Source organism: Colossoma macropomum, unplaced genomic scaffold (assembly GCF_904425465.1).
Source record: "Colossoma macropomum unplaced genomic scaffold, Colossoma_macropomum, whole genome shotgun sequence".
In the NCBI taxonomy this organism is placed as follows: Eukaryota; Metazoa; Chordata; class Actinopteri; order Characiformes; family Serrasalmidae; genus Colossoma; species Colossoma macropomum.
Window position 1 is genome coordinate 24,418,637 of NW_023494796.1, and position 25,389 is coordinate 24,444,025.

General features: G+C 38.5%; 1 protein-coding gene across 1 annotated transcript in view; it reads left to right on the plus strand.

Annotated features, from left to right (window-relative positions):
• LOC118816665 (RAS guanyl-releasing protein 2-like) overlaps positions 1-25,389 on the plus strand; it is a 47,243-nt gene that overhangs the window by 15,164 nt on the left and 6,690 nt on the right. The window contains exons 2-13 of the mRNA XM_036583180.1: positions 7,013-7,173; positions 7,401-7,503; positions 8,075-8,131; positions 8,979-9,110; positions 10,636-10,786; positions 11,338-11,511; positions 16,234-16,350; positions 17,516-17,797; positions 22,764-22,844; positions 22,978-23,100; positions 23,458-23,573; positions 24,021-24,162. Of these exons, the coding sequence (XP_036439073.1) occupies positions 7,107-7,173; positions 7,401-7,503; positions 8,075-8,131; positions 8,979-9,110; positions 10,636-10,786; positions 11,338-11,511; positions 16,234-16,350; positions 17,516-17,797; positions 22,764-22,844; positions 22,978-23,100; positions 23,458-23,573; positions 24,021-24,162 (1,545 nt within the window). The 5' untranslated portion in view covers positions 7,013-7,106. The remainder of the gene's footprint in view (positions 1-7,012; positions 7,174-7,400; positions 7,504-8,074; positions 8,132-8,978; positions 9,111-10,635; positions 10,787-11,337; positions 11,512-16,233; positions 16,351-17,515; positions 17,798-22,763; positions 22,845-22,977; positions 23,101-23,457; positions 23,574-24,020; positions 24,163-25,389) is intronic.

The window sequence follows — 25,389 nt, forward strand, 5'->3', positions numbered from 1 at the left end:
ATTTTAAATGAGCTCAGGCCCAGAGAAGGTGGCAGCATTTCTGGATCCTGTTTACATGTGGTTCCTTCTTTGCGTTTTAGAGTTTGAACTTGCATTTGTGGATGCAGCGACAAACTGTTTTCAGACAGTGGTTTTCAGAAGTCTGTTTTTAATGCAGTGCCACCTGAGGGCCCAAAGATCATGGCCAGCAAATACTGGTTTTTGGCCTTGTCCCTTGCATACAGAGATTACTCCAGATTCTCTGAATCTTTTAATGTTATGATGTACCACAGGTGATGAAAAGCAAAAGTTCTTTGCCATTTTATGTTGAGAAACATTGTTTCTGATTGTTGCACTATTTGATTGTGCAGTCTTTCACAGAGTGGTGAACTCCTCATCTTTACTTTTGAACGACTCAGTCTCTCTGGGATGCTCTTTTTATACACAATCATGTTACTGACCTGTTGCCAATCAACCACCAGGTGTTTCTTTAAGTATTACAACTTCACCAGCCTTTTGTTGCCACCGGCATAACATTATGACCACCTCCTTGTTTTTACGCTCATTGTCCATTTTATCAGTTCCACTTACTATATAGGTGCACTTTGTAGTTCTACAATTACAGACTGTAGTCCATCTGTTTCTCTGCGTACTTTGTTAGCCCCCTTTTACCGTGTTCTTCAGTGGTCAGGACCCCCATGGACCCTCACAGAACAGGTACTGTTTGGGTGGTGGATCATTCTCAGCATTGCAGTAACACTGATGTGGTGGTGGTGTGTAAGTGTGTGTTGCGCTGGTCTGAGTGGATCAGACAGCAGTGCTGCTGGAGTTTTTAAACACTGTGTCCACTCACTGTCCACTCTATGTAGTATACTACATACATACATTTGTGTGTATTTTATATATATATATATATATATATATATGTGTGTGTGTGTGTGTGTGTGTATATATATGTGTGTATATATATATATATATATGTGTGTGTGTGTGTGTGTGTGTGTATATATATATATATATATATGTGTGTGTGTGTGTGTGTGTGTATATATATATATATATATATATATATGTGTGTGTGTGTGTGTGTGTGGGTGTATATATATATATATATATATATATATATATATATATATATATATATGTGTGCGTGTGTGTGTGTATTCAAATGTAAAATTTGGAAACGTGGGATTTTTTTTTTATTACCTGGTGTAATAACATATGCATGTGCATACAGCTGAGCTTTGTGTCTTGCTGAGTAATTTTGGCATGGGTGCATGTTCCTGTATATCTGTGTGTGCATGTGTGTGAGGACCGCATGAACCACATTCAGTTACTATAAACTCACACGCTACATCTGACAGTCTGACAGGTGAGCTTTCTAATACCAGTAGTGCTAACTTTCAGCTACTAAAGAACATGACAATTCACTTATGTTGTTTGTGGTTTAATTACAATATAGTAAATTAATTCAGAGGTCATTGAATTATTTAAAACAGTTACATTCTTTAAGCCATTTACCAGTTACTGCATGTATGTGTGCTTGAATTACGAAACAGTGATCCAATCCAGCAACCATTTAAAAGATCTCTTAAAACATTCTGTTGCTGTTTTTGTGTATTTCTTCTAACTTTGGTGCATTTTTAACCCAGATGACACAGTAAAAGTGAAGCTGCTTTCTTGAAATATACATGATAACAACTTCATGTGTTTGTTTTAATTTGCTCCGGTGTGCTGTAAGTATATTCCATGCTGTGTGTGGGGCTGTTACCATGGTTTCCTGCCCTGCAACTTACTAACATAAAATACAGAGAGAGCACAGTGCTAATGCAGACAAAGAGCGGCAGCCTGAATAATGACTTGTATCTGTGCAGGAAATGGTGGATTGTGGTTTTTGTGCTAGACGGTTATGACATGACAGTGTGTCAGTTATTTTGTGTATGTATGTATGTGTTTTTTGATTTGCATATGCTGTGGCCCTCTGAGACCATGGCTGATCTCTACAAATGTTTGGTCTCAATGGGTCAGATCTGTCACAACATTTTATTAATGTTTTATGCACATATTTTGTTTATATGCAGCTACTGTTCAAAGGTATTTGACAATAGTAGTCCTGGTAAGTTCAAAATGGCAACTTCTGAGTCTGAGAGTGTTTACTCACACACAGCTACACAGCTCTTTCTACACATAAATACCACCTCCACCCCCTAAAATATATTCCAGTTACCATTGATGGTGTCTTTATCAGTGTCTTTACCAGCTGTCATTGCATCCATCATTATTCACAAGAGAGTTAATAAAAGGTTTAGAGTTGATTCCAGATGTGACATTCATCAATAGAGTCTGGCTGCAGACATGCACTCTCAGACAGATGCAGTCTCAGCCTCAGTGACGTCACATGCACATGCACTCTCTGCCACAATGGCTGAAGCAGCTCATTCGTACTCTGACTTCTGGCTGCTTCTGCTTAGCGATATCATCACTCAATCCATTTTTTGTCCATAACACAGCTATAGCATATTTAATTACTATATTATTGGTACGACAACGTTAATATATGTTCAGAGTAACTCTTGTTGGCCAACAGTATGTGGTTCACTGTTTTTACTCATAAAACTGACAAAAAGCAGAGCGTGCACTGAGGTCATTAACAGGCTGGCGGTGCATGTCAGGCTGAGGGTGCATGTCTGCAGTAAGACCCTTCTCACATTTACATGTGAAGTCTGTTGCTGTTGCTCAATATGAAGATCACATAAGTAACACAGGCCACAGTAGTGGATAAATAGTGAGTACATTCAATCATGGAAAAAAAAAATGTTGAACAGATTGTAGGCAGATATGTGTCAAAGATTTCTAGAAAAGAAAAGAGAAGTACACAAGCCTGTTACAGATGTTTTACCTCAAAACACAAACAGCTGGTAAACCTCAACAGAAAGGCCAGGTTAATGTTTGTTTTGGAAAAAAAAAAGCCTGTAGAGTTCTGTCACAAAGTCCTATATACAAATGAGACAAAGATTATCCTGTACCTGAATAATCGAAAGAGGAAATTTTGGAGAAAAAAAGGAACTGCTCGTGATTCAAAGCAAACCACCTCATCTGTGAAACAAGGTGGCGTTGGCATGTAATGTCATTTGTCTTCATTGATGATGTCACTAATACTGGCTGCAGCGGTACGATGAATTCTGAAGTGAACAGCATTTTTTCAGCTCCTCCAGTGCAGCCAACAGATCGAGCCCCAACACTTGACCCAAAGCAGTTCTGCAGTTTTTCAGGGCCAAAAAGTGAAATGCTCTTCACTGGCCAAGTCAGTCACCCGACCTAAATGCCACTGAGTAGCATTTCACTTGCTGAAGAGAAGTCTGGAGGCAAAAAAAAGTCGCTGAAAAAAGCAGGAAAACCAAGATACTGAGATGGTAAAGGATTTGCAACCAAATACTGAACATGACCATTTTATTTAAAAAATATGTTGATCTGACTTTTTACTGTATGAAAAATCCTATATAGTTTATCAAATATTGATGTTCTTGATTAGAAGCTGACATTCTGCTACTTATAGTCATTAATTTTTTTTTTGTATGCAGGAGTGCCAAGCAAAAACAATACATTATTGGTTTATAACTATTCCTAGCAGTGAATGCTATGGGTGTGTAAATGTTAAAATTGAGTGTAATCCAAATTGTGTAGTCATTCACACAATACCACACAAAACCACAGTATTTCATTTACATTTTGCATGTAAAACCATGTAAAAGTATTTATATAGCAAAAGTGTATATCTTGAGAAAGCAATGAGTATACTTCATAGATATGGTGACCATGTTTTTTTTAAACTGCACAGATGGTATGTGACTGCTCCTTATCTTGACTTCTTGTGAAATGTTTAGGTGCAGAAAAACTTACATACTGCTTCTACTAGATGAGTATCATTGGGATTTTATCGGTATTGATATTGAAACTGAAGCTGCTTATCGATATTTAACTTATTGATACTCTTATTGATACTACCTTCCATAATTTTGTTGCAAAAAAAACAGACATGTCATGAAAAGACGTGAAAATTCAAAATGAAAAGATGTAAAAGAGCTGTGGTCATTTCCCTACATTTAAAAACATTAACAACCATAAGCAATACAAAATTAGTTTCCCCAGTTTTCAGGACAGCTCACCCTAGGTTCAAACTCCTCGCAGTTAGCAATTTTCTGCTATGCTAACTTTTGGCTTGCGAATTTTAAGTAATTAATATTACCTCTTCCCTTGGAAAAGTTGATTTAGGCTATCAAAATATCCTAATTATTCTTTTAATGCTGGTAACATTTTCTGGACTTTCATGGACTTTCAGACCATCAAACTATCCTACCTGTATTTTTAATACAAGGCTGAAATTGGCTTCTTATTGGCCACCTTCTTATTCAGATTTTTCCATTTTATCTTAAATGGTGCAGCAGTTATTATAACGCCTGCAGACCTGACAACCTGTACGAATTTAGCATAGCAGGTACGCATTTAACATGAAAGTACAGTTGTGCACCTGCAGTACTCAAATCGAACAGCAAGAGGCAGCAGTGTCTAGCCTTCCGAAAAAAATAAGGAAGAAGAGTTTGACCAATCATAGCATTCGGTTAATTCCCCCAAATATCGAGCGGGGTTGACAGATGCATAATGTCAGTCATTTGAATAGGCTGCAAATCAACAGCAACACGAAATAGTTTTTATCCCTCTTGTTCGCCCTCCTCACTCCGTCGTGCTAGTTCTACAAGTGAGGATGGTGCATTTAACTTCTTTCCTAAGGTAAACAAGCTGGTTTGGATGTGGAAAGTTGAAATTGTGAATTTAGTTAAAATTAATGCACACCTGCCAACATTAAGCTAACATTATTTACGTTAAATAATGTCACGTAATTTGCAAGCTACCACGCATTTCAGTTGGCCATGTGTCGCAGTACGGTATGGTATGGTATTCATAGTTATTATTGCAGCCAAACCTGTAATTGTAATGAGCAGCTCATGGCAGGTTGAGAAAAGCGACCGCATGTGCCGCAGAAATAACATTATCTACTAAAATGTGAAAGATTTTGATGCAATGTTTTCAGATCAAAACTACACACACTGGATGCGATGTGCCTCATGTCCATTCTGGAAAAGTGAATGTAGCATGAAGATCTTCGTCACTTTATTCAGAAGCTGAAACAGCTGAGTGCTTGCACACAGGATATAATTTAGTTCATAGTTCAGTTTGAGCTCCATTTGAGCAGCTTTTGGATATTCTGAACGTTTTAGCATTTTTTGCGAAAAGGTTCTATAACCTGGAACACAGCTGCCCTATCATCTTGGTTGTTGTCATGCCAACAGCAGAGGCGACTGTGACTTTTTGACACTGGAGAAAGTTTACAAAAATCTGAATAAAGTAATGTTGCATTTTTACCATCCAAATAAACACGTGTTTGGCATGTGTTTATACACGTGCTAAAATTAATTTACTGTCATCCAGAAAATCACGTTCAGTGTGTAAAGGCCTTGACGGTGGAGAGAGAGAGCGTCAGACCCTGTTGGATAACTAAATTTGATTACATGGCTGTGAGTGGGGAAATGACCAAGGTTTTTTTTTTATAGCTATTGGGCTGCACAGTATGTTTTCCTAAGGTTGGCAGGTGTGTCTCAGATGCCAGCATGTAGCTGCTTCACCATCTAAAGTGGAAAGAAATTTAATAAGAAGCTGGCAAATAAGAAGCTGACATCAGCTTTGTAGTTTTAATGCTGGTAGTGGTTTTGATTAGGTGATTTAAACTATCAAAATATCCTGCCTAGTGTTTAGGGAACTACCTATAAATATGCACTACAGTAGGACATATCAACAAGGTAGCACAATTCATCACAACACTGGGAGGTTGCACTGAAGACATAAGTGCAACAGCTGCTTTGCTAAAGCAAACACACTGTACTGCTTTAGATTCATAGAATGTTGTAGTTGTGTTTCATGAGATTGCTGGTGTTACCCCCCTTTTACATGCGACTACCATTTTACATATTGCATTTAACTGCATTAACATTAAATTTGTAAAGCAAACCCACACTTTTAAGTGTCTTAGCCTTTTAGCCATGACTGGAGCACAGATGATTCTCAGCATACTTGATGGTTAACGTAGTCAAAGGCTTGCGAATGCTTTCGTCACACGGAGCAGAGCAATCCTCATGCTGATCCAATGTCCATCAATCATTTGAAAATACCAGCTATGTAGAATGCATTAATGATACATAATTATCAGTAGCAGCACTATTTGTCCAAGAACTTGTCGATATTTTGGTATTGACCAGTCAGAAATGGGTACCAATTTAGTACCAATTCTTGATACCTACACATCAGAAAGCAAAGATTATGGTAAATGAAAGAACCTTTTAGAGTGAAGATGAAAATGCTTTATTTTTATACATTCTGGTCAAAGAAGCTTGATGTATGTCATGAGAAAAAGTGTTTTTAATCTACAAGTGACACTGATACTTTCATGAAAGTCACCTCTCCTTCATTTTGCGCTCATTCTGAAAACTTTTCAGGGTTTTGTAATACATCTTGTTCCACAAAATAGCATTAAAACATTAAAAAAATGATGAACACAGTACTATATTCAGATCTTTCTCCCTTAGTTCTTAAAAAAAAAAACCAGTCCCTAAGTTGAGATAATTTTCTGGTTTAAGGCACGAAGGCCTTGGTTCATCTGAATGGCCCCTCTTAATTTATTTGTGTGTATTGCAGTGATTGCATGCTTGCAATAACTACAAGAAATTTTCAGTTAAGCTTTAAACATTAAAACAATAAATGTATTCATAATAATCTGAAATGATATTGCCTTTAAAATCTCATTTTAACTCTGTATTCCTGTTGTTTTTTTCTGCCGCGTATTAGCATTGTAAACGATGGAACGTGTAATTATGGCCGCTTTAAAAACAAAAGGTCAGGTTTTCTTGGTCACGCACAAAAGACAAGCAAAATGAATATTTATGAAAAGCCCTCCATTTAGCTTCTTACTCTCCTTTTTTAGGGAACAGAGGAGTAGTGGCCAAAAAGGAAGAAACAGTGGAGTGGTGTAAGAGAAGAGAGTGAGAGAGAAGGTGAAAGAGAGAGTGACGAGAGAGATGGATTCGCTACCAATGGAGTCAGCCACGGTAGATGAGTTGGTGGACGCCTGCATCCAAGCTTTTGGTCAGTCTGTACAATGATCCCAAATTTTTTCAAAACTTTTCAGTCTAATCTACGCTGCTTTAGTTATTCATTGTTAGCATTTGTTTTTCCTCTCCAAGATAATGTCTGTTGGTTGTTTTGTTTTTACTGACTTTTTTATTTGAAACCTTCTACTTTTGCTCCTTCAGACAGTCAAAGGCTATTAATTAATGCCATATTTCTCTGGTGTGCTGTGTGCTTTTCTCTAGATGTTACAGGGAAATTAAAAGACCCGTCTTTAGTCCGGATGTTTCTGATGATGCACCCCTGGTACCTGCCCTCTACCGAACTTGCTAAGAAACTACTGCTCAAGTATCTTTTCCTAATATTTACTTATATACACTTTCACAGAAAATAAGCCTAGATATATTTAGACCATGTGTTTGTTGTGTACACACTGAGAAGTTAAATCAAATCAAAGTTGATGTCAAAGTGCTTTGTAGTCTTTATACCAGTATACCAGTATTGGTGTTGCACAGTGATACTAATGTAGTATTAGATAACAAAACTCACAATACAGTACTACGATACAATACAATAAAATACAATACTATGTATTTCTATGAGAAGAAAACAATCCAAACAAGCTATGCCAGGGTTGTAGGACATGGTTTTAGCATACAGTAACAGCACTCAGGAAGCATGTCTTCATCCTTATTGATATTATGATATATTTGGAAAATATCCTGATATTGAACTTTTGCTATAATGGCCAGCACAACTGAAAAGGTTATTTTAGTTTAATTTAGTTTACTGACCTCATCCTAGCATTAGTTCTTCCCTATTTCAAATGTGCACTACAATGAAGTTATCTTTATGTCAAATAAACAGTAATTCTTCCACACTGACTGAAGGGGTGTTAATGATCTTAATTAAACTCCAGATCTCAGGAGGACGGCTGTACTGCAGACCTCAGGAGCAGAATCTGTCATCTAGTCAAGTAAGAGCTCATGAGAGTGTATGCATGTTTGATGGAGTGAAAAAAAGTCAGCCGTTGTTGTACTTGCACCAAGTACAAACATGCACAAAAGTATGTCAAGCACAAAGGAAATTTTTAACCCTTTGAAGAAAGTTGATATAAATATTTCAAACGATTGACAGATTTTTCTGCTATTTAGAATATAAGCAATATCATCTCACAGGATATTTAAAAAAATCATTTAAAAAAATGAATATCGCCCAACCGTGGCTCATGTCACTTTAATGTATGAAAATCTTTTTCTCTCTCTCACTCGCTCATCTCCTGGTTACTCTGTCTCAGCTCTTTCAACTTATATACTTGGTCTATTTTCAGTTCTTCATCCACTCGTCTCCATCTCTCCCTCGTCTTTGCACTGATCTATTTGCTTTTTGCCTCCTATTTTATGTCTGAAACCTATCATCCATCCGCCCATCTTTCTCTGTCCTCAAGAAGAGGTTATGTGTTTTTCTAATCAAAGTTTGCTGATAAAATCTCTTTCCCTCGCCCTGTCTCCTTCTCCCTTTCCCTTTTTGTCTCCCTCTCTCTATCTTTGTGCTCTACTTTTTTATACATCTGTCTTTCTTATTTTTATCTCTTTGTGTCTGAAACCTCTGAAGCCTGTCATCCATCTACCCATCTTTCTGTCCTCAAGAAATGGTTACACGTTATTGCATTTTTTATCAGTTTGCTCATAATCTCTGTCTCTCTCTCTCTCTCTCTCTCTCTCTCTCTCTCTTTCTCTCTCTGTCTCTCTCTCTCTCTCTCTCTCTCTCTCTCTGTTTCCCTCTGGGTCCCTCTCTCTATCTCTCTCTTTCTATCTCTGAAGGTACTGGATCTCAGAGTTTCCTGTCGAGTTTAATCTTAATCCTGCTTTAGCTGAACAGATTAGAGATTTGAGGGAGCAACTCAACACAGAGGGCAACGAGCGGGAGAGCCAACTCATCGACGTAGAGAGTGTGTAAGTGTACACACGCACCCACACACACACACATCTCTTATGTGTACACAAACCCAAGTCTTTAAAACTCACTCCTCCCATAGTTGATTCCAAGGCACAAATGACATGGTATTATTCATATTAACTTGTAAGCTTAAGAGGTAGTTGTTAAAAAAGGAAACGTTATAATTAAGCAATAGAACACATAATGGTGCATCATGAGTAGCATCATGGCTGTGAGCCGAAGGCTGGAGATCATAACGACCTGTTATTTGTGATAACACCCTACCTTAAGTGTTCTATTGGTTAATTGTTGTTACTTAGCAACCAGTGGTCAGCAGATACAGGTATGGTGGAAATGAGCTGTTATCTAGGGCTGGCATGAATAATTTCAATACACAAGTATTCTTTTGTTACAGTGGACCTCATTTTTTATGTAGTAATCATCAACTTATTAAAAAAAGCTTGTTTAATTGAATTAAACTGCGGTGGTTTCCATGTGGCAACTAAAGCTGAAATAGTAGAGATTCTCACATGCGTGGGGGCATTAAATTATGATGATAAGAAAAAGGCTCAGTGCAAAATGTGCAATAAAAGTATATAAGTATACTGAGTATGTACCACTTAGTAGAATATACCTTGAATTCACACCATACACAGCACATGTTTCAGCGTCCAAATGTCACTGTCTTAGCTAACTTGGCTACATCACATAACCATTTCAGACTGTAAAATGACCTCCTTTTTTCCTCCTTTTCTTTTCTAATTAAACACAGCAGATTTAAAACTTGACAGTATAAAAAAATGATCTGGGTTAAATTTCCCAAAAGCATCTTAGTGTTAAAATTATCATCAAGTTTGAGCAAGGGTTTAGTGTGATGCTCGTTCTACCAACTTAAAATCATTTTTGTGCGAATATACCCAGCCCTGTTTATCGACGAAATCACAAGTTTTTTACCAGTGTCTGAAAAGAGTAGCATCTGCATGCTGTTAGACCAGTGCAAGCGCTTATCTGCAAATACTGAGTCATCTAGATCAACACATTTTAGTATGTTATGGTTTTAAATATTGTTTAGAATGCTATAGAAAGTGAGTCTGTGATTTGGCAGGATCTCTACAGAGCTTATGCTCCACGTAACTCCACACTTGAAAACACAACAGGTGAGAATAGCTCACATTGTAACTGACATCTAACACAGCCGGCGTGGACTAAAAAAAACAGTTACAGTGAGAGCATGTCTGTTCCATCAGACGTGCGATAATAAAATGCTTCAGGTATTTTTTTATTTTTTTTTTTGTGATTTTAAATGTTCAGGTACTCAATTGGAAATATCAAGCAGTATTTGAAGATAAAAACTTATTCGAAGATAAAAGTTACAGTTATCAGATAAAAGATATGGGCGGAACTTTGTGTTCCACACTTTGTGATCAGAACTAACTGATGTATAATGCATCATGCATCAGAAAGGTTTGAAGATATTCCATAATCAGATATTTTCTTTAAAGCTAATTTTTGGTTCTCTAAGATGCTGTTTGTCCCTCACAGGCCCTCATATAAGTGGAAGCGTCAGGTGACTCAACGTGTTCCATCTGTGTCGAAGAAGAGGAAAATGTCTCTTCTATTTGATCATCTCGATTCCTCCGAACTGGCTGAACATCTTACCTACCTGGAGTACAAGTCTTTCTGCAAGATACTGGTGTGTGTGTGTGTGTGTGCGTGCGCATGGTGTTACTGTTTATCTTCTGGCTGTCTCTTCACTGTCCCTTTTGTTCTTTTTCATGTCTGTGTAGCATTTGTTTAGTCTGTAAGTGTAGCATCAATGCGTCCATCCATCTGTTGTGTACATTGATATATGCAGCAGCAGCATATTTGCTGTCTTGCATTGGCTACACAAAATATTGTGTCTGTTGGGTGTTATTGCCAGTGGACCCTTGGTCCTCATAATGTAAGACTGTTGTTTTCTTTACAGCACGTTTCCATGAGTTACAGCACACTTTTAGGCAGCAGAATCCAATTCAGTTAAGCCTTTTACGTCTTGAAACCACCACTTATTTCTCTGGCCTTGGTGAGGCAGAACACTGATAGTTTTTGTGTTGCTGGAATCATAACATGGAGCAAAAAAAGTGGTCTTTTATTGTGAGACGTTTTTAGTTATTTGTTTAGGTGACAAAATTTTAGTTTTTCATATTTTGGTGTACTGTGTGTCTAGAATAAACTGGGCCTTTTTTGTTTTTTGTGTTTGTGCAGTTCCAGGACTACCACAGCTTTGTCAGACATGGCTGCACAGTGGATAACCCCATCCTGGAACGTTTCATCACCCTTTTCAACAGTGTCTCCCAGTGGATCCAGCTCATGGTTCTTAGCAAGCCCACGGCTCAGCAACGTGCTGCTGTCATAACCCACTTTCTCCGTGTAGCGCAGGTTAGTTATAATTATGTAACTTTAATTATGAGTAGGTTTACAAGCCATATAAGTGTGTTATAAGGCTGATCAAAGCACACACTGTATAAAAACATATAAAAACATGCAGTTACTTTTAATGGCAAAATATTAAAAAACGTGAGAAATGTATTTATGCCAGCTTTAGAAGCCCCAAAAAACTGATATCCACTCCACACCTTTTAAGTGTGACATTGTTATACTTCAGATGGCTTAAATCTGTTTAGACAGAGTAACATTAAATACATTATTTCATAGTGCTTTCATCTCTTAACAGCCCTTGTTCTTTTTCCTGTGATCTAATAACTTCTCATAGTGGCTGTGTGTCAAAGTGGCTGTTTATCACACTTTAGAATTTACACCTTTCAACTCACACACACTATCTCTCCCACACAAAATCACTCACAGAAATGTGGGAGCGTTTTTGTCGAGGGAGTGTTTCCAATGTCTTGTTTCTAATGTAACCTCTAAGCACACTAAAGCCCCAGATGATTAGTGGTTCTTTCAAAGCAAACAGGGCCCAGTTTCCCAAAAGCATTTTAGTGTGAAGGTCATCATAACTGGTACAGAATGTGTTCAGTATGATGTTTGCTCTATCATTTAAGAATCATCTTTGTGCTAAGTTGCCTTTGGGAAACCTAGCCTTGATCTCTGGTGTACAGAGGATTTAGTGGTTTCATACTCATATAGCAATCTTAATGAGGACTATAAAGCACATTAGGCCAGATGTGTATTCAGTGCAATTATGTGAATGCAAATGACAACGCTTGGCCAACGCGTTGCAGACACGCCGTCTTGCTGTACAAACTCACTGTGCGTCCCTACGTTACTGTGGCAGTTAAAACACTTAAGTACATAATTGGACAATAGAGTACAGGTCAGTATATCTTTAAATGGGTTCTGATGTTATTCCAACTGGCACAAAAGCTAAACATGTTGATAGTACTTTTAGAATGAAAAGTAAACCAGTTCTGCAAGAGACTCGTTGAACTGCTGGTATGCCAAGACCAAAAAATCACACTGGCAGTACAAGACATCTTAGGTGTCTCCATTGTGCTCCTTGTGGCAAGGCTTAGAATGCAGCTTGCATTGTGAATTGCATTATGGCACATTTTAGAATGCAACAATGCACGAAGCTCGAAGCATTTGCATTCATATACTATATTTGATTTTGGCCAGTCTCTACCTGTTCACATCTAACCCTCCATGACCAATATGTATGTATATCGGTCACTGTTGCTTAGGCAGCATTCGACTGCTGGCAGGCTGGCACATTTGAGTGGACTGTGTGATCATGCAATAAACTAAATGTTCTAAAGCATGGGAGCCACTTTCACCCAGTGTTTAGCCAGGCTATGTTTATTAATTAACATCACTTGAGAAAAATATTTGTATGCGGATATCAAATTGAAAATAACATATTCATAGTATTTCACTTCTCAGCTTTTCTTCGTCTAGTTTACACTTCAGCTGACCAGAAATGCTTAGTAGCCTAAACAGTTTTGCTCACTTTGTTAATGCTTGACCATGGGTGACCTGCATATGTCTCAGGAAAGCAGATTTTATAGGTTATTATCCATAAAACAAAACAGTTAACTTAGTGAACTAAGTTTCATTGTTGTGATCATCATTACAAAATCAGAAGATACTTTCTCCTACCATACCTTATTTTTTATTAAGATCCTGCAGTACTGCAAACACTGCTTTCCTTCCATTTGCAGCACATTTTCATCAAGATCCAAGGTCAGTTCAGAGAGTTACGTGGGACATGAGAACATCTTTTTTGTTTGGACTCACAGCCCCGCATGACTGCTTGTTTGCATAAAGTTGAGCATTGCTTGCTTCATATGCCCAACAGTTGCTCTGATGCTCACCACTGGCTCTCATTCACAATAAATAACCAGGGTTCAGCCCTAATTATTGCCTGAATGCCTGGGGCAGGTTAAACGCGACGTCGGGACAACAGCACAAAAAAAAATCTCTTGTCCGCTTGGGCAAGTTCCTGTTGGGGTCGGGGGACACATGTTAACAGAACAGCGCATCCGAGGCCAAACTCAATTCACTTGAGTATTTAATGCCTCATCATGCAAAAATGTTCTTATCCATTTGCGCCTTGAAACAAAGTTGAAACAAACCAGTGGTATTATTTGTTGACAAACAACAGAGTGAGGCATGCAGTAAAATGTTAGTGAAGTGCAAATATGAAGCAGCTGGGTAGGTCAGCAGCTCAGTCCCTCATGGAAAACTCATGGGTTGATTTTGTCTCATTTGTACCTGAGAAGTTCAGGTATTTAAATTACAAATGGACTGGAACTTAGTAGGCGTTAATACAACAGTATGCAGGTTAAAAGAGCAGTACAGACCAGACTGGTACAGCTGAACACAAACTACAGCCATTTTATTTGAGACTGTGAGTTTTTGCTGATTATTTAATGTTAAAAAATGTGATAGTTAAAAAATGACACTTTTACTGACAGTCATTTTAGTCAGTAAAGCACTGTTTAAGTAAAACTGTTAGAGACGATGTAATTTTTTACCACATTAAATCATTTTGTCTGACATGATCAGTTACTGCAATTTCTAAAATCAGTATTGGTGTCGAAAAAACAAAATATTCGTACTTAATGGGCCCTAAAAAGGCTCTATAAAGTCATTATTTTTTAATGTTCCTCAAGCTGGGAAACTTCCCTCCACTTTTCCTCTTTATGGACTCAAGTGCAACAGGTTTTGGAGAGAAGTTCACAGCTCGCAGCCAGGCACAAATGTAGCACCTGTGTCCAGCTGAGGTGGAGTTGCCCTAAAATTGCTTTCCCAAGGGTTCTGTTCATTATTACTTGTGAGTGTTAAATACAGCAGGTTTGGAAATGTTGAAATATTGATGTTCTGTTTCGGTTTGCTGCCCAAATGTTTTTTTTAAAGACCCATAGGGTGTCCTGTAGTAGTTGCACTGCAGGACACTGCCACCCCCTGCTTGTCTTCTTCCTGATCCCTCGTTCTTCCCTCCTCCTTCCCAAGAGAGCTCATCTCCTCTCCAAAAACCACCAGCTGAGTGCTGTTCTCTTCCCACCTCTCTCTCCCTCTCTTTTTCTCTCTCTCTCTCTCTTTCTCTCTCAGGTGCCGTGGCTGGTTTTTATGAGACACTAATAATACAGTAACATTAATAGGCTCTGTCACCGAAGCCCTCTCATGTTATTAGCCACTTTACTTTCCGTTCTGTTGAGTGCTTTGTACAAGGAGCGGATTCATTGAGGCTGATATTTGGCCACAATAAAAATGTCTGCTGCGTGTTGGAGCAGCTGGAGCTGGATTGATTTTTGCAGTGTGTGTGGGTTGAAGGGCAGAGGATGTCTCCCATAGAGCCTCATTCACAAAGACATACTGTGGCTTTCATACACTCGCTACCACATTCCATGCGGCCTCTGAAACAATGAAACAATACGGCCTCTGAGAGAGCCCAGCCATATTAATGCTGTTTATTATTATATGTTTGTGTGCTTGTTTTAATACATTTTTAGAACCAGAGAAAAACTGGGACAATACAGCACCAGGCACTTGTAAAGTGCTTTTTACAGAAACTCTGTTTCACTTTTTTTAAACTGAAATATTAATCATTTATTTTTACTGAGGTTAAGGTTAGGGTTAAGTTTAGGGCTAGACTTAGAAAGTTTTTACTACACATAGGCACTGACCTATATATAAGACATACGGGACATATTACATATGGTTTAGTAAAAAATCAATACTGTGCGAAAGTCGAAGAGCACCTGTTATTTATTTAATTTCCAGTTAAAACAGCCATTAAGCAGAAGTGGCAGGATGGTCAGAACACCTGTGGATGTTTTCAGATCTCAAGCAGAATTGGAGCTTGATGTTTTTTCCTCTCAAAGATGACTGCTCTGTATTTGTTTTCTTTATTTTTATCTGTTTTTCCAGCTCTTCCTTCCTCTGCATCATTGCAACCCCCCAGACTGCCAAGCTAATACCTCTACACCCACATATTGTCTCTAAGTCTCTCTCTCTCTCTGTTTCTCTGCGTAGCCTAAATCTTTTCCTAATCCATTTTATCCAGTTTTATCTATTTCGTCCTGCTCCTTTTCCCTCTTTCTGATGAATCATTATCTTTCAGTGAACCCCTCTTCCATCTGAACTGCTTTTCTTTTCTTCCCTCTGGCCTTACACTCATTCTCTTTAACCTCATCCATCCATCCCACTAGCGCTAAATTGTAATGATCTGAATCTTAGTAAGATGTTTCTGTTTTTCTACAAACCCATTTCTTGCTGTGTTTCTATCAGAGTTTCTCTGCTTTTAAGAATGAGGTTTGTAGATTTAGACGGCAGATGTACAGAGCATGGTTTTCCAAAGAATGGTTTCCTGTTAGTTTTGTTGTGGACTGCACAAAGCAATATTATTGGATTATTGGCAACGTTAAATAATAATCTAGGCATCATTTATTGTGATGTTTTCTTGTTTGATTAAATGTGCAAGTCTGATCTTTTTCACATGGCTAATGGAGTATATAATAGATGCATGTGTAAGTTGTGTGTCAGAGTGTGTCTGTGTGTGTGTGAGACCGTGAAAGGAATCACTGCAATTTATAGGTCAGTTTTTAGTCTTTTAATCTCTCCTGATGATTTTTCCTCTATATTTGTGTGCATGTCTCTCTCTCTCTCTCTCTCTCTCTCTCTCTCTCTCTCTCTCTGTAGAAACTGCTGCAGCTGCAGAACTTCAACACTCTGATGGCAGTGGTTGGAGGCCTCAGTAACAGTTCCATCTCCAGGCTGAAAGATACACAGACACACATCAGTAACGACACCAACAAGGTTCTCACCAGAGCACTTTTCATTAGTGGTGAATGCACTGTACAAAATAAAAAGTCAAGTCAAACTTCTGCATAGCTTTTTTACATTTTCTCAACTTAAAGTTCTCCTTTTATAAAACTCACATTTTAAGTACTAAAGTTATGTCAACACAATGGTTTAAGTTGAGTTCACTCAAAAACACAAAACCTACAAAGGTAAATTTAGTTGCCTCTTTAAAAGCTGAAATTGTTTACATTTTTTTGGTAAGTTTTCCTCAGTTCCTCTTTCTCACGGGCTACTTTCACACAATGTCCTCACCCTGGTTGTTGTGGACTTCCTTTTCCACTTAGACTATGAAGGGTTGGGTTGTCACTGGGATTCAAACTCATGATCTCTTGGTGATTAGGCAGTTTGACAGTAGTCAGGAGCCACATTGTTGCTTACGTTTCTGTGTCAAAGAAAGAATAAAAAGGTAACTTAACTCAGGGCAGTGTAATCCGTGCATAATTTGTTCCTCATGCTCATGCTCAGATTTCATGAGATCTGCAATCAGAGACCCCCCCCAGGCTGTGGACCCTGTGTGATGGGGGGGGATCATAGCCTGTGGATGGGAACGGACAATGACTAAATTAAGGGAAGAGACTCCAACAAACAAATTATTTCAGATTATAAGGAGTCAGCTGTGTTAACTTTTTTTATGAGTAAGCTCAAACCGTATTTTGTGGCATCAGAGCAATCAGAGCAAGTTTTATCAAAGCTAACGTTGAGAAAATGAACAAAAGCTATGCAGAAGGTTGACCTGAGTTTTAATTTTTTACAGTGGATCAGAAACATCCATGATCAGATTAATTTCTGCTTTGACCAATCTTTGTAATGATTTTATAGCATAAATAATGAGTATGCATGCTGTATTTGAATGCTGTGCTCACACATCCATGCATCTGTTATACCTTCTCATGAGCCTATATGCTTCAGTGTGCTAATTTAGCTTGCAAACTGAGACACAGAAAATAGACAGTCTTATTTTTGTTGATTAAAATAAAGAAGGCTTTGGCTAATGAAAAAGTTCAAACATTGAAAGCATCGAGATTCATAATGCATTAATTTATTTTCTAACAAATTGTAAACAAATAAAATTATTGAGGGATTAGTAATTAACTCTCTTACTTTCTCTCTTGTCCTTCAGATTTTCAACAGTCTGATAGAACTGGTGACTTCATGTGGAAACTACAGTCAGTACCGGCGCCGTTTTGCAGACTGTTCTGGGTTCAAGTTCCCCATACTGGGCGTCCACCTGAAGGATTTGATTGCGGTGCATGTGGCGCTGCCAGACTGGACTAACCCAGAGAAGACATGTGTCAACCTAGCTAAGACCCAGCAGCTTTACGCCATACTGCAGGAGCTTGCACTTGTACAGACCACACCACCTAATGTAGAGGCCAACACTGATCTACTCAACCTACTCACGGTGAGATTTTGTGGCTGTGTGTATGAATGCGTGTCTGTGGATATGTGGTATGGTACTTTATTATCAGAGGCTGTTAGGGTGCGTGTGTGTGTGTGTGTGTGTGTGTGTGTGCGTTTGTGTTTATGTGTGTGTTAAAGAGAATGAGTAGTAATAATCTCCCATCCAGGGCGAAGAGCTATGTCTACGTGAAGGGCTTTTTGCTCTACCCTTGAAAGACTGGAAAAGAAATACAATATGGCAGTAGGGTTGGTGCAGGGACAAATTTGCAACACAGCAGTGTTTACAACCTTGCCTCTATGAATGAAGCAATTTCAATACAGTATTAAAATGAAAGAAACAAATGCTAAAAAGTGTGTTGAAATTTAAAACAGTACTGCCGATACACCATTTAGTCTTTTCTAAGAGTCTCTCATTAATTGTCTTTCATGGAAACCACTGTCAATTATCGAACTAGATATATATAACTAGAGCTCTGTTGAATCAAATTATTTTTAACACATAAAATTTCAAAAATCAAATTGAATTTTGACTTCAGAATTGAAAATCATATCAAATCTGAAAATATGTGTATTATTACACCCCTACAGACTACCGCACTATGCAGTACCACTGCCATAAGCTGGGGATGGAGGGAGCAGATTTTTGAAGTGTTTTATGATCAGTATATCTTGTCGTGTGTCAGGGCCATAGTCAAGCAAACTTTCCTGCAAGACGTAGACTCTCTAAACAGTTTTATGTGGACAGTGGCTTGTACAGTTTTATGTGGAAACTTGCTTGTACTTTAGCGACACGCCCCCACAGCAGCCACACTTTGGCAAGCGAAGCTCTTAGCTTAGTTGTTTTGAAAATGCAGCTCACTTTACCCAGCTGACTCTGGCAGGCTGGAGTCAGTTATTTATAATGTTTAATTTAGACAGTCTTCTTTTAATTTCTGTGCCACAAACCCCACACTTTGCATCATTTAGAACATGAAAAATGGAAAAATTGGAAAGCAGTTATGGTGGTGACATGCCCGAGCTTGCAGTCATCGTGCTACTATCTCCTATGAATGCAGGAGGAAAGAGCTGTGAGATGTATTTGTTGTGTTCATAATTCAGTGTTCCATCCATGACAAACTGCATTAGGAAGATCCTTGACTTGGATTTTGATGGGGAAGCACAAGTCTTCTTTTGTTCTCCGCTCTTTTGAGTCGTGTTACGTTACTTTCCTTCAATTTGATCTCAGTCAATATTTATGGTATTTTCTAGGTAAACAAACCATGAATATTGATAATCTCACCCATCCCCCTTACCCTAGATCAAATACACATGGTCCACTGCAGCTTTCACATAGTTTCAGTTGTATTTTTAGTGTTTATGCTTTTTTGAGCATTAACTGTTTCAATGAAAATCTTTAATAAAATCACAATTCAAGCAATATGAAACTAAGTAACCAGAAGCCACACTTAAGCTGGCACAGAAAAAAACACATTTTACTCATGTCGTATGTGGTAGCCTCCAGGTGAGAGCTAACTTAGCTGCTCTAGGGTAGTCACTTCAGCTCTACTGCAGCAAGTTACTTGGAGGCAAGCTTATGTTTATGTAAAGTAAGAAAGGGGAAGCTGTGCAGTAAAGCTAGCATTACAGTGCATAGCAGAGAGAACCAGACAGCTTCTTAACCCTGCCTTAACAAATGTGTGGTGCACACTTCTTACACATAAACCCGTTTCCAAACATATTGTAGAGATTTCAGAAAATGTTTACATGTTTATTCTGGGTTATCTGTTCTGCAGAAGGTGTTCTCTGGGTTTATTTCTAAAGGACTCTTATTGTGAAGCCTTCTTTCATTTCATTTCCATGTGTTGTTGCTTAGTTCAGGAAGAGAGTGTCAGCTTTATTGCTGGCAGCCAAGCAAATTAGCTAGAGGTAGTGAGGCTGAAAGCGAAGGAAGAACCATTCCTTGTGTAAGGCTGGAGCCAAATACAGCCTGAAATAAAGCTCAATGGTTTGTGTGGAAACCACTTTATCTTCTTCTGTAGCGTAAAACGCTGCAATATTTACAAGCTGTTTAACGGTATATTCGTCCTCTCTAGTTCTCTCTCTGTTCTTTTCCCATTGGGTTACCAATCCATCATTGACGATATCCAATTACATTGCCCTATCACCCAGGCCTACATTGCATACTATTTTTCTTTACAATGCCCTGCATGTACCTGTTGGCCATGCATGTATGTGTTAGGCCAAAAGCTTTTAGCAAAACAATGTCTCAGGGCTTTGGCAGCATACTTGGATCCATTTAGTGGAATAACTCTATAGATTTTAGAGGCATTAAGCTTTTCAGACATTTTGTTCCTATCACCCCCACTTTAAAAAATTTTGGCTTGGCAAGTTTCTCTAAAATGTTACATCAGTCCACTCTAAATCAATTTATTTTTTTACATCTTAACAATTTAATAATGCCAAAATTGGTGGAATTCCCCTTTAAGGTTCAATTGTGGATTGTGCAGGTGTGTCTCCAAATGGTGTATTTTTATATTTAGTTATCAAAGCTGAACCAGCAAAGTTTTAGTGTCTAAATAAATAAACAAATCCAATATATTCTCAATCCCTCTCTGCATTGGTAGTTCTAACTGAAGAGATGTTTTTTTTTCATGGGAAGCTCTTTCCTGGAGATTGATCATTCACTTCTTACTCCAGGTGTTCATGAGAGATACCAGTGCTGCCTAATTTTCTGGGAAAGTTGGAGATAACTCTTTTTATGGTGCAGAGTTGAAGGGCACAAGGAAGTCTTGCCGATCAATATTCAATTTTCTCACATTGGGAAGGGGGACAAAATCTGTTTATGTCAGGCAAGGGATTGATGTTTGTATTCAGGCAGAAGGGCATTGCGCAGCGAAATGTGATTTGAAATATTGAGAGTGTTTCTCTGAACTGGCCTTCAGAAGGTCTTTAGTATAACTCAGGCTGAAGTCAGTAAAGGACAGTCTTTATTCATTAACAAGCTTTCAGTGGCGCTGTATTAACTTGTTACTCAGCTCAGGCTATTCAGATTAGACTAATTATTATTCATCCATTTATCTTTACAAATCTGAGGCAAGCAGGTGAATAGTGTTAATCGTTCTGATGTCTGACTGCAATTATGAGGAATGAAAAACAGCTGGTCAGTAAAATCAGTCAAATGTTGATCATTTTAAAGCTCATTTTTCTTTAAAGTGAAGCAATTCAGGCTCAATTATGAGCCACATGCATGCTCAGCATCTCAGGAAATCTTTTTAAGACTTAGAAAAGTGAAGCGAGTATGATTATCTCAGAAATAATCATACTTTTGTGAGCTAACCCTTACTCTGTTCAGACTAGTGCTGGACAAAGGATTGTTTGTTGATGGTTATCGTGAGACTGGCTTTTGCAGTTCTGCAGGCTATTGCAGGCTACAGTATGCAAATGAGCCCTCTAACCAATCACAGTGTTTTTTTTTGTTTTCTGTTGGACTTGTGTGCTGTGAGCGTCCTGACCAGTCACAGTTCCATTTGAGTGTTTCAGTGGATGTTTTGATGACATTTTTTAGTGTCACTGCAGTATTTTGCAGGGTCTCCCAATATATAGCAATATAATCGCAAGATATTTGTCCATAACATACAGCTCGAGTTCAGAGGGGTGCTGGCAGGGAGGAGGAGATTGTCTTTGAGTGAAAAAACAAATAGTGTATGGAAAGTGTGCTTGAATGGCTGAAATGGCACCCTTTGACCCCGGCACATATCCTGTACCTGTTTTTTGTTTCTCCCTAAGCATATTTTCCCCTTAGTGAACAGTCTGTGGTGCAAACTGTCAGTCCTCATGGGAAGCATTTACCATATTTACACAAGTACAGTTCTGGGAATTATGACCAGAGCATATCGGAGAAAAGCACCCTTCCTGTCCTCCCTCTTTTGCTGAGGGATCCCACCTGTTAACACGCGCACACACACACATACCAGTGGAGGTAATAGGAGGACACCACAAACAATATATGCAATATCTCATATCAGCTGAGTTAAAAAATTTGACTATACACACAAAAACTAAATGTTATATACACTGGAGCATTTGTGCACCAGTCCTGTGTTGACAAGGGTGCATTAGAGGAAGAAGCCTGAACTATACTATGTAAATGATTCTTTATGGTTCACGGCACTTTTTGGGTCATGAGTAAAATGATTTTAATATGGCATCAGATGTAACTTCTACCTCCTTCCACTGGCCACCCACACAGATAAAGAGAGAGAGATGCCCAGCTCCAGGGTAAAGACCATGGCTTATGAAACCTGTCTGCAGTAGACACATGCATTCATTTCAAACCCATTAACCTTTTTGTGACAGCATCAACATTCTACAAATTGGCTTTTCTGTAAATTGCCCATTCTCAAGAGACGTTACTGTTCGTCAGTCTTCAACAGCGAATTTATGTGGCCTGGAAATTCACCTTTTCTCCAAACAGGATAGACGCAGGAACACCCATTAGCAAGAGTGAGCTTATGCACCTGTATCATATAGACCCACAGGACATTTTGGGGCGGATGACTTAAACATTTGTACCAAAACATCTTTGCTTTATGATACCACTGTTATGGGTTTCTGTCGTTATGTTCAAATTTCTATTAATAAAAAAAAACTAATGAAACAGGTTTAGGAGACTTGAGTTCTATCTGCAAGCATTTTGTCTTCTCTTGTGTGTTGTTAAAAAGTGTTTCAACAACACTTAGAAGTATATTTGCTCATCAGAAATATGGGTAATGCAACAATCATCATCTTATGTTGGACAAGTATTTTACGAGACCTAAATTAACATTATGAGCTTAGGCCTGTGCAGATATTGTTTATCACATTAGTTCAAAAACATTCTCGTTGTTTTAAATTCTGTGATCATATGTGGTCTGAATGCAGTATGCAGTATGTGGTCTAAATGAATGCAGTATGCAGTATTTTTTTATAATGTGCCTGTGTTTGGGTAGGTTTCACTGGACCAGTATCATACAGAAGATGAGATATATCAGCTGTCTCTACAGAGGGAGCCACGAAGCACTAAACCAGCAGTGAGTTGAGAGTAGCAACCAATAGAATATGTTCTTCTGTCATCATCTTGTCCATGACTGTCAAAATGTTTAAGGCTGTTAAACAAACTTTGCTTCAAGCATCTAACATGGTTGTTTGTGACCTCCTGATCAGAACTCAAGCCCCACTCCCAGTCCAGCGCCAAAGCGACCGTCAATGATTGATGAGTGGGCAGCATCGGTGAAGCCTAAAGCAGATCCTGCCATCATCACCAAACACATCGAAAAGATGGTTGATGTATGGAAAAAAAGCTTTCTTATATTGAAGTTCCTGCACGTAATCTGCAGTTACAGTTTCTTATGCCTTGGATTTGCCCACTTTAAAGGCTAAGTTTCATTTATTGCTGCTAAATACAGAAAACAATATTATTCAGGCATTGGATGAAAGCATACAGAATGTTTTATAGACTCTGTTTAACAGAAGTGTTTTAGAGAGTTGATTAATATAGTACTTCATACACTTTTAATTTTATTATTTTATTTATTTAATTTGTCATGAAGCATGGAATTGTACTGAACGAAATAATCTGCCGACCGTAGATGCATGCCTGTTTAAATTCATAGTGAGCAGTCTGAAATGTTTCTGTGGTTGCAGTCTGTGTTCAAGAATTTCGACACGGATGGAGATGGTCATATTTCCCGTGAGGAGTTTGAGAGCATTAGGAATAACTTCCCATATCTCAGCAAGTTTGGAGAGCTGGATACCAATCAGTGAGTTATTTGCACACAGCAGTGTCCACAGTTAGCACCCACTACTTTGTGGTTAGCATTTACTACTTTACAGACAGGAATGTCAGTTAGGACAGACTACATTTAGAAATCAATGCTTTATGGTTCACATCACTGACTTCTTAACTGGCTTCATTGTCTTCGTTATGGGCAGCACTGACTACATCACACAATCTCAACCTCAGTGATTATTTTATGAATAGCACTTCTTTACGAACAGCACTCATTACTTCATAGTTAGCACTGACTGCTTTACGGTTGTCAGTGGCTGCTTTGCAGTCAACAGAGAATGTTTAATGATTCTCTCTCATATTGTTTCTTTTGTTCTTTTGTCCTGCCATCTGTTTCCTTTTTCACTCCAGGCATCCTGTTCCTCACATTCATTCTGTTTAACAGGCACATTTCTCTCTCTGTGTCTCTTTTTTTCAGGGATGGAAAGATCAGCAGGGAGGAGATGATAGATTACTTCATGAAGGCCAGCTCTCTGCTTAACTGCAAGATGGGTTTCATACACACTTTCACTGAGACCACTTATGTGAAGCCCACCTTTTGTGAACACTGTACTGGCTTTGTGAGTGTATCTACTGCACTTTCTATGCATGGGGGGATGGATCTCCAAAACGCTGTGTTTTCACAAGTATTAACCAATCTGGGGAGTAGAAGAATTCCTTGGTCTGAACTCTCTGAGAATGACCGTCAGCTCTCACCCTGTCTTGCTCTCTCTTTTTCCCTCCCTCCCTATTTTTTCTTTTGGCTCTTGCCCTAGACAAAATACTTTTGATTTTTTGAACACTGTGTATTTGATAGCGCTCCAAATACAGAACCCAAAAACTCCTCCACACATTCTGCCATTCTGCTGCTCATTCTACACTGTGTGTGTGCGTGTGTGTGTGTGTGTGAATTAGCTACTAGCCACAACTTGTACCGTTCAAGGCAAAAGTGTTACATTCATGATATTTTAATATAAAACTGTCTTCTTTTTGTAAAGAAGACAAGTACTAACCCAGTGAAATATAAAATATGTGACATACTGCACATTTTGCTCTGAGCATTTTTCTTTTTGCTTTATAATTAAACTGCTCTCACACATGATTTCTCAGACATCCCTGCTCTTTAAGCTTCAATAGACAGGTGGAAAGTGACACAGTTTGTTGTGCTCTGAGGTCAGATGATGTGGATGTCTGAACTAAACCAGCTATAATTTATTTACTTTCAGTGTTTTCCATATAATAAGCCACTGTCCTTTTTAAAGGCCTTTGCTGATGAAATGTGTTGTAGTTGTAATTCCTAAATATACAGTCAAGTACCAACATAACAAACAGATACTCGATTTCTTTGAATCGTTCAGGTCAACCCTACTTATTTTACTTAAAAAAAAATGTTGCAAGACCAAGCACTGTCTGTGCATATGTGTTCTGGCATGAGAAAGTTTGGGAACCTCTGATATACCAGATGCTGCATGATAAGTTGGATTGTAGGACGGAGATTGGGAATTGGAGGGGGGGGAGTGTAGTGGCATAGAAGGTTCTTCTGTAGCACAGTGGCACAGCTGAGTGTGTTTGTTGCTTTGCACTGTCACTGTGGGCGAGTGTTTTTTTTGTGTGAGAGTCTTTTTTGTGTGTGAAAGGCATGTATGTGGGTGGGCACGTGTGTTTGAATGAGTGTGTGTGTGTGATGTTCTGGTCAGTCCTTTCATGTATTGTTCCCGTGCTGTGATCACTTCTCTCTCTTGATCCTATCCCCACCCTTTGCACAGTTCCTTTATCTGTTTATCCCTTTCTGTACCTTTGTCCTCTCC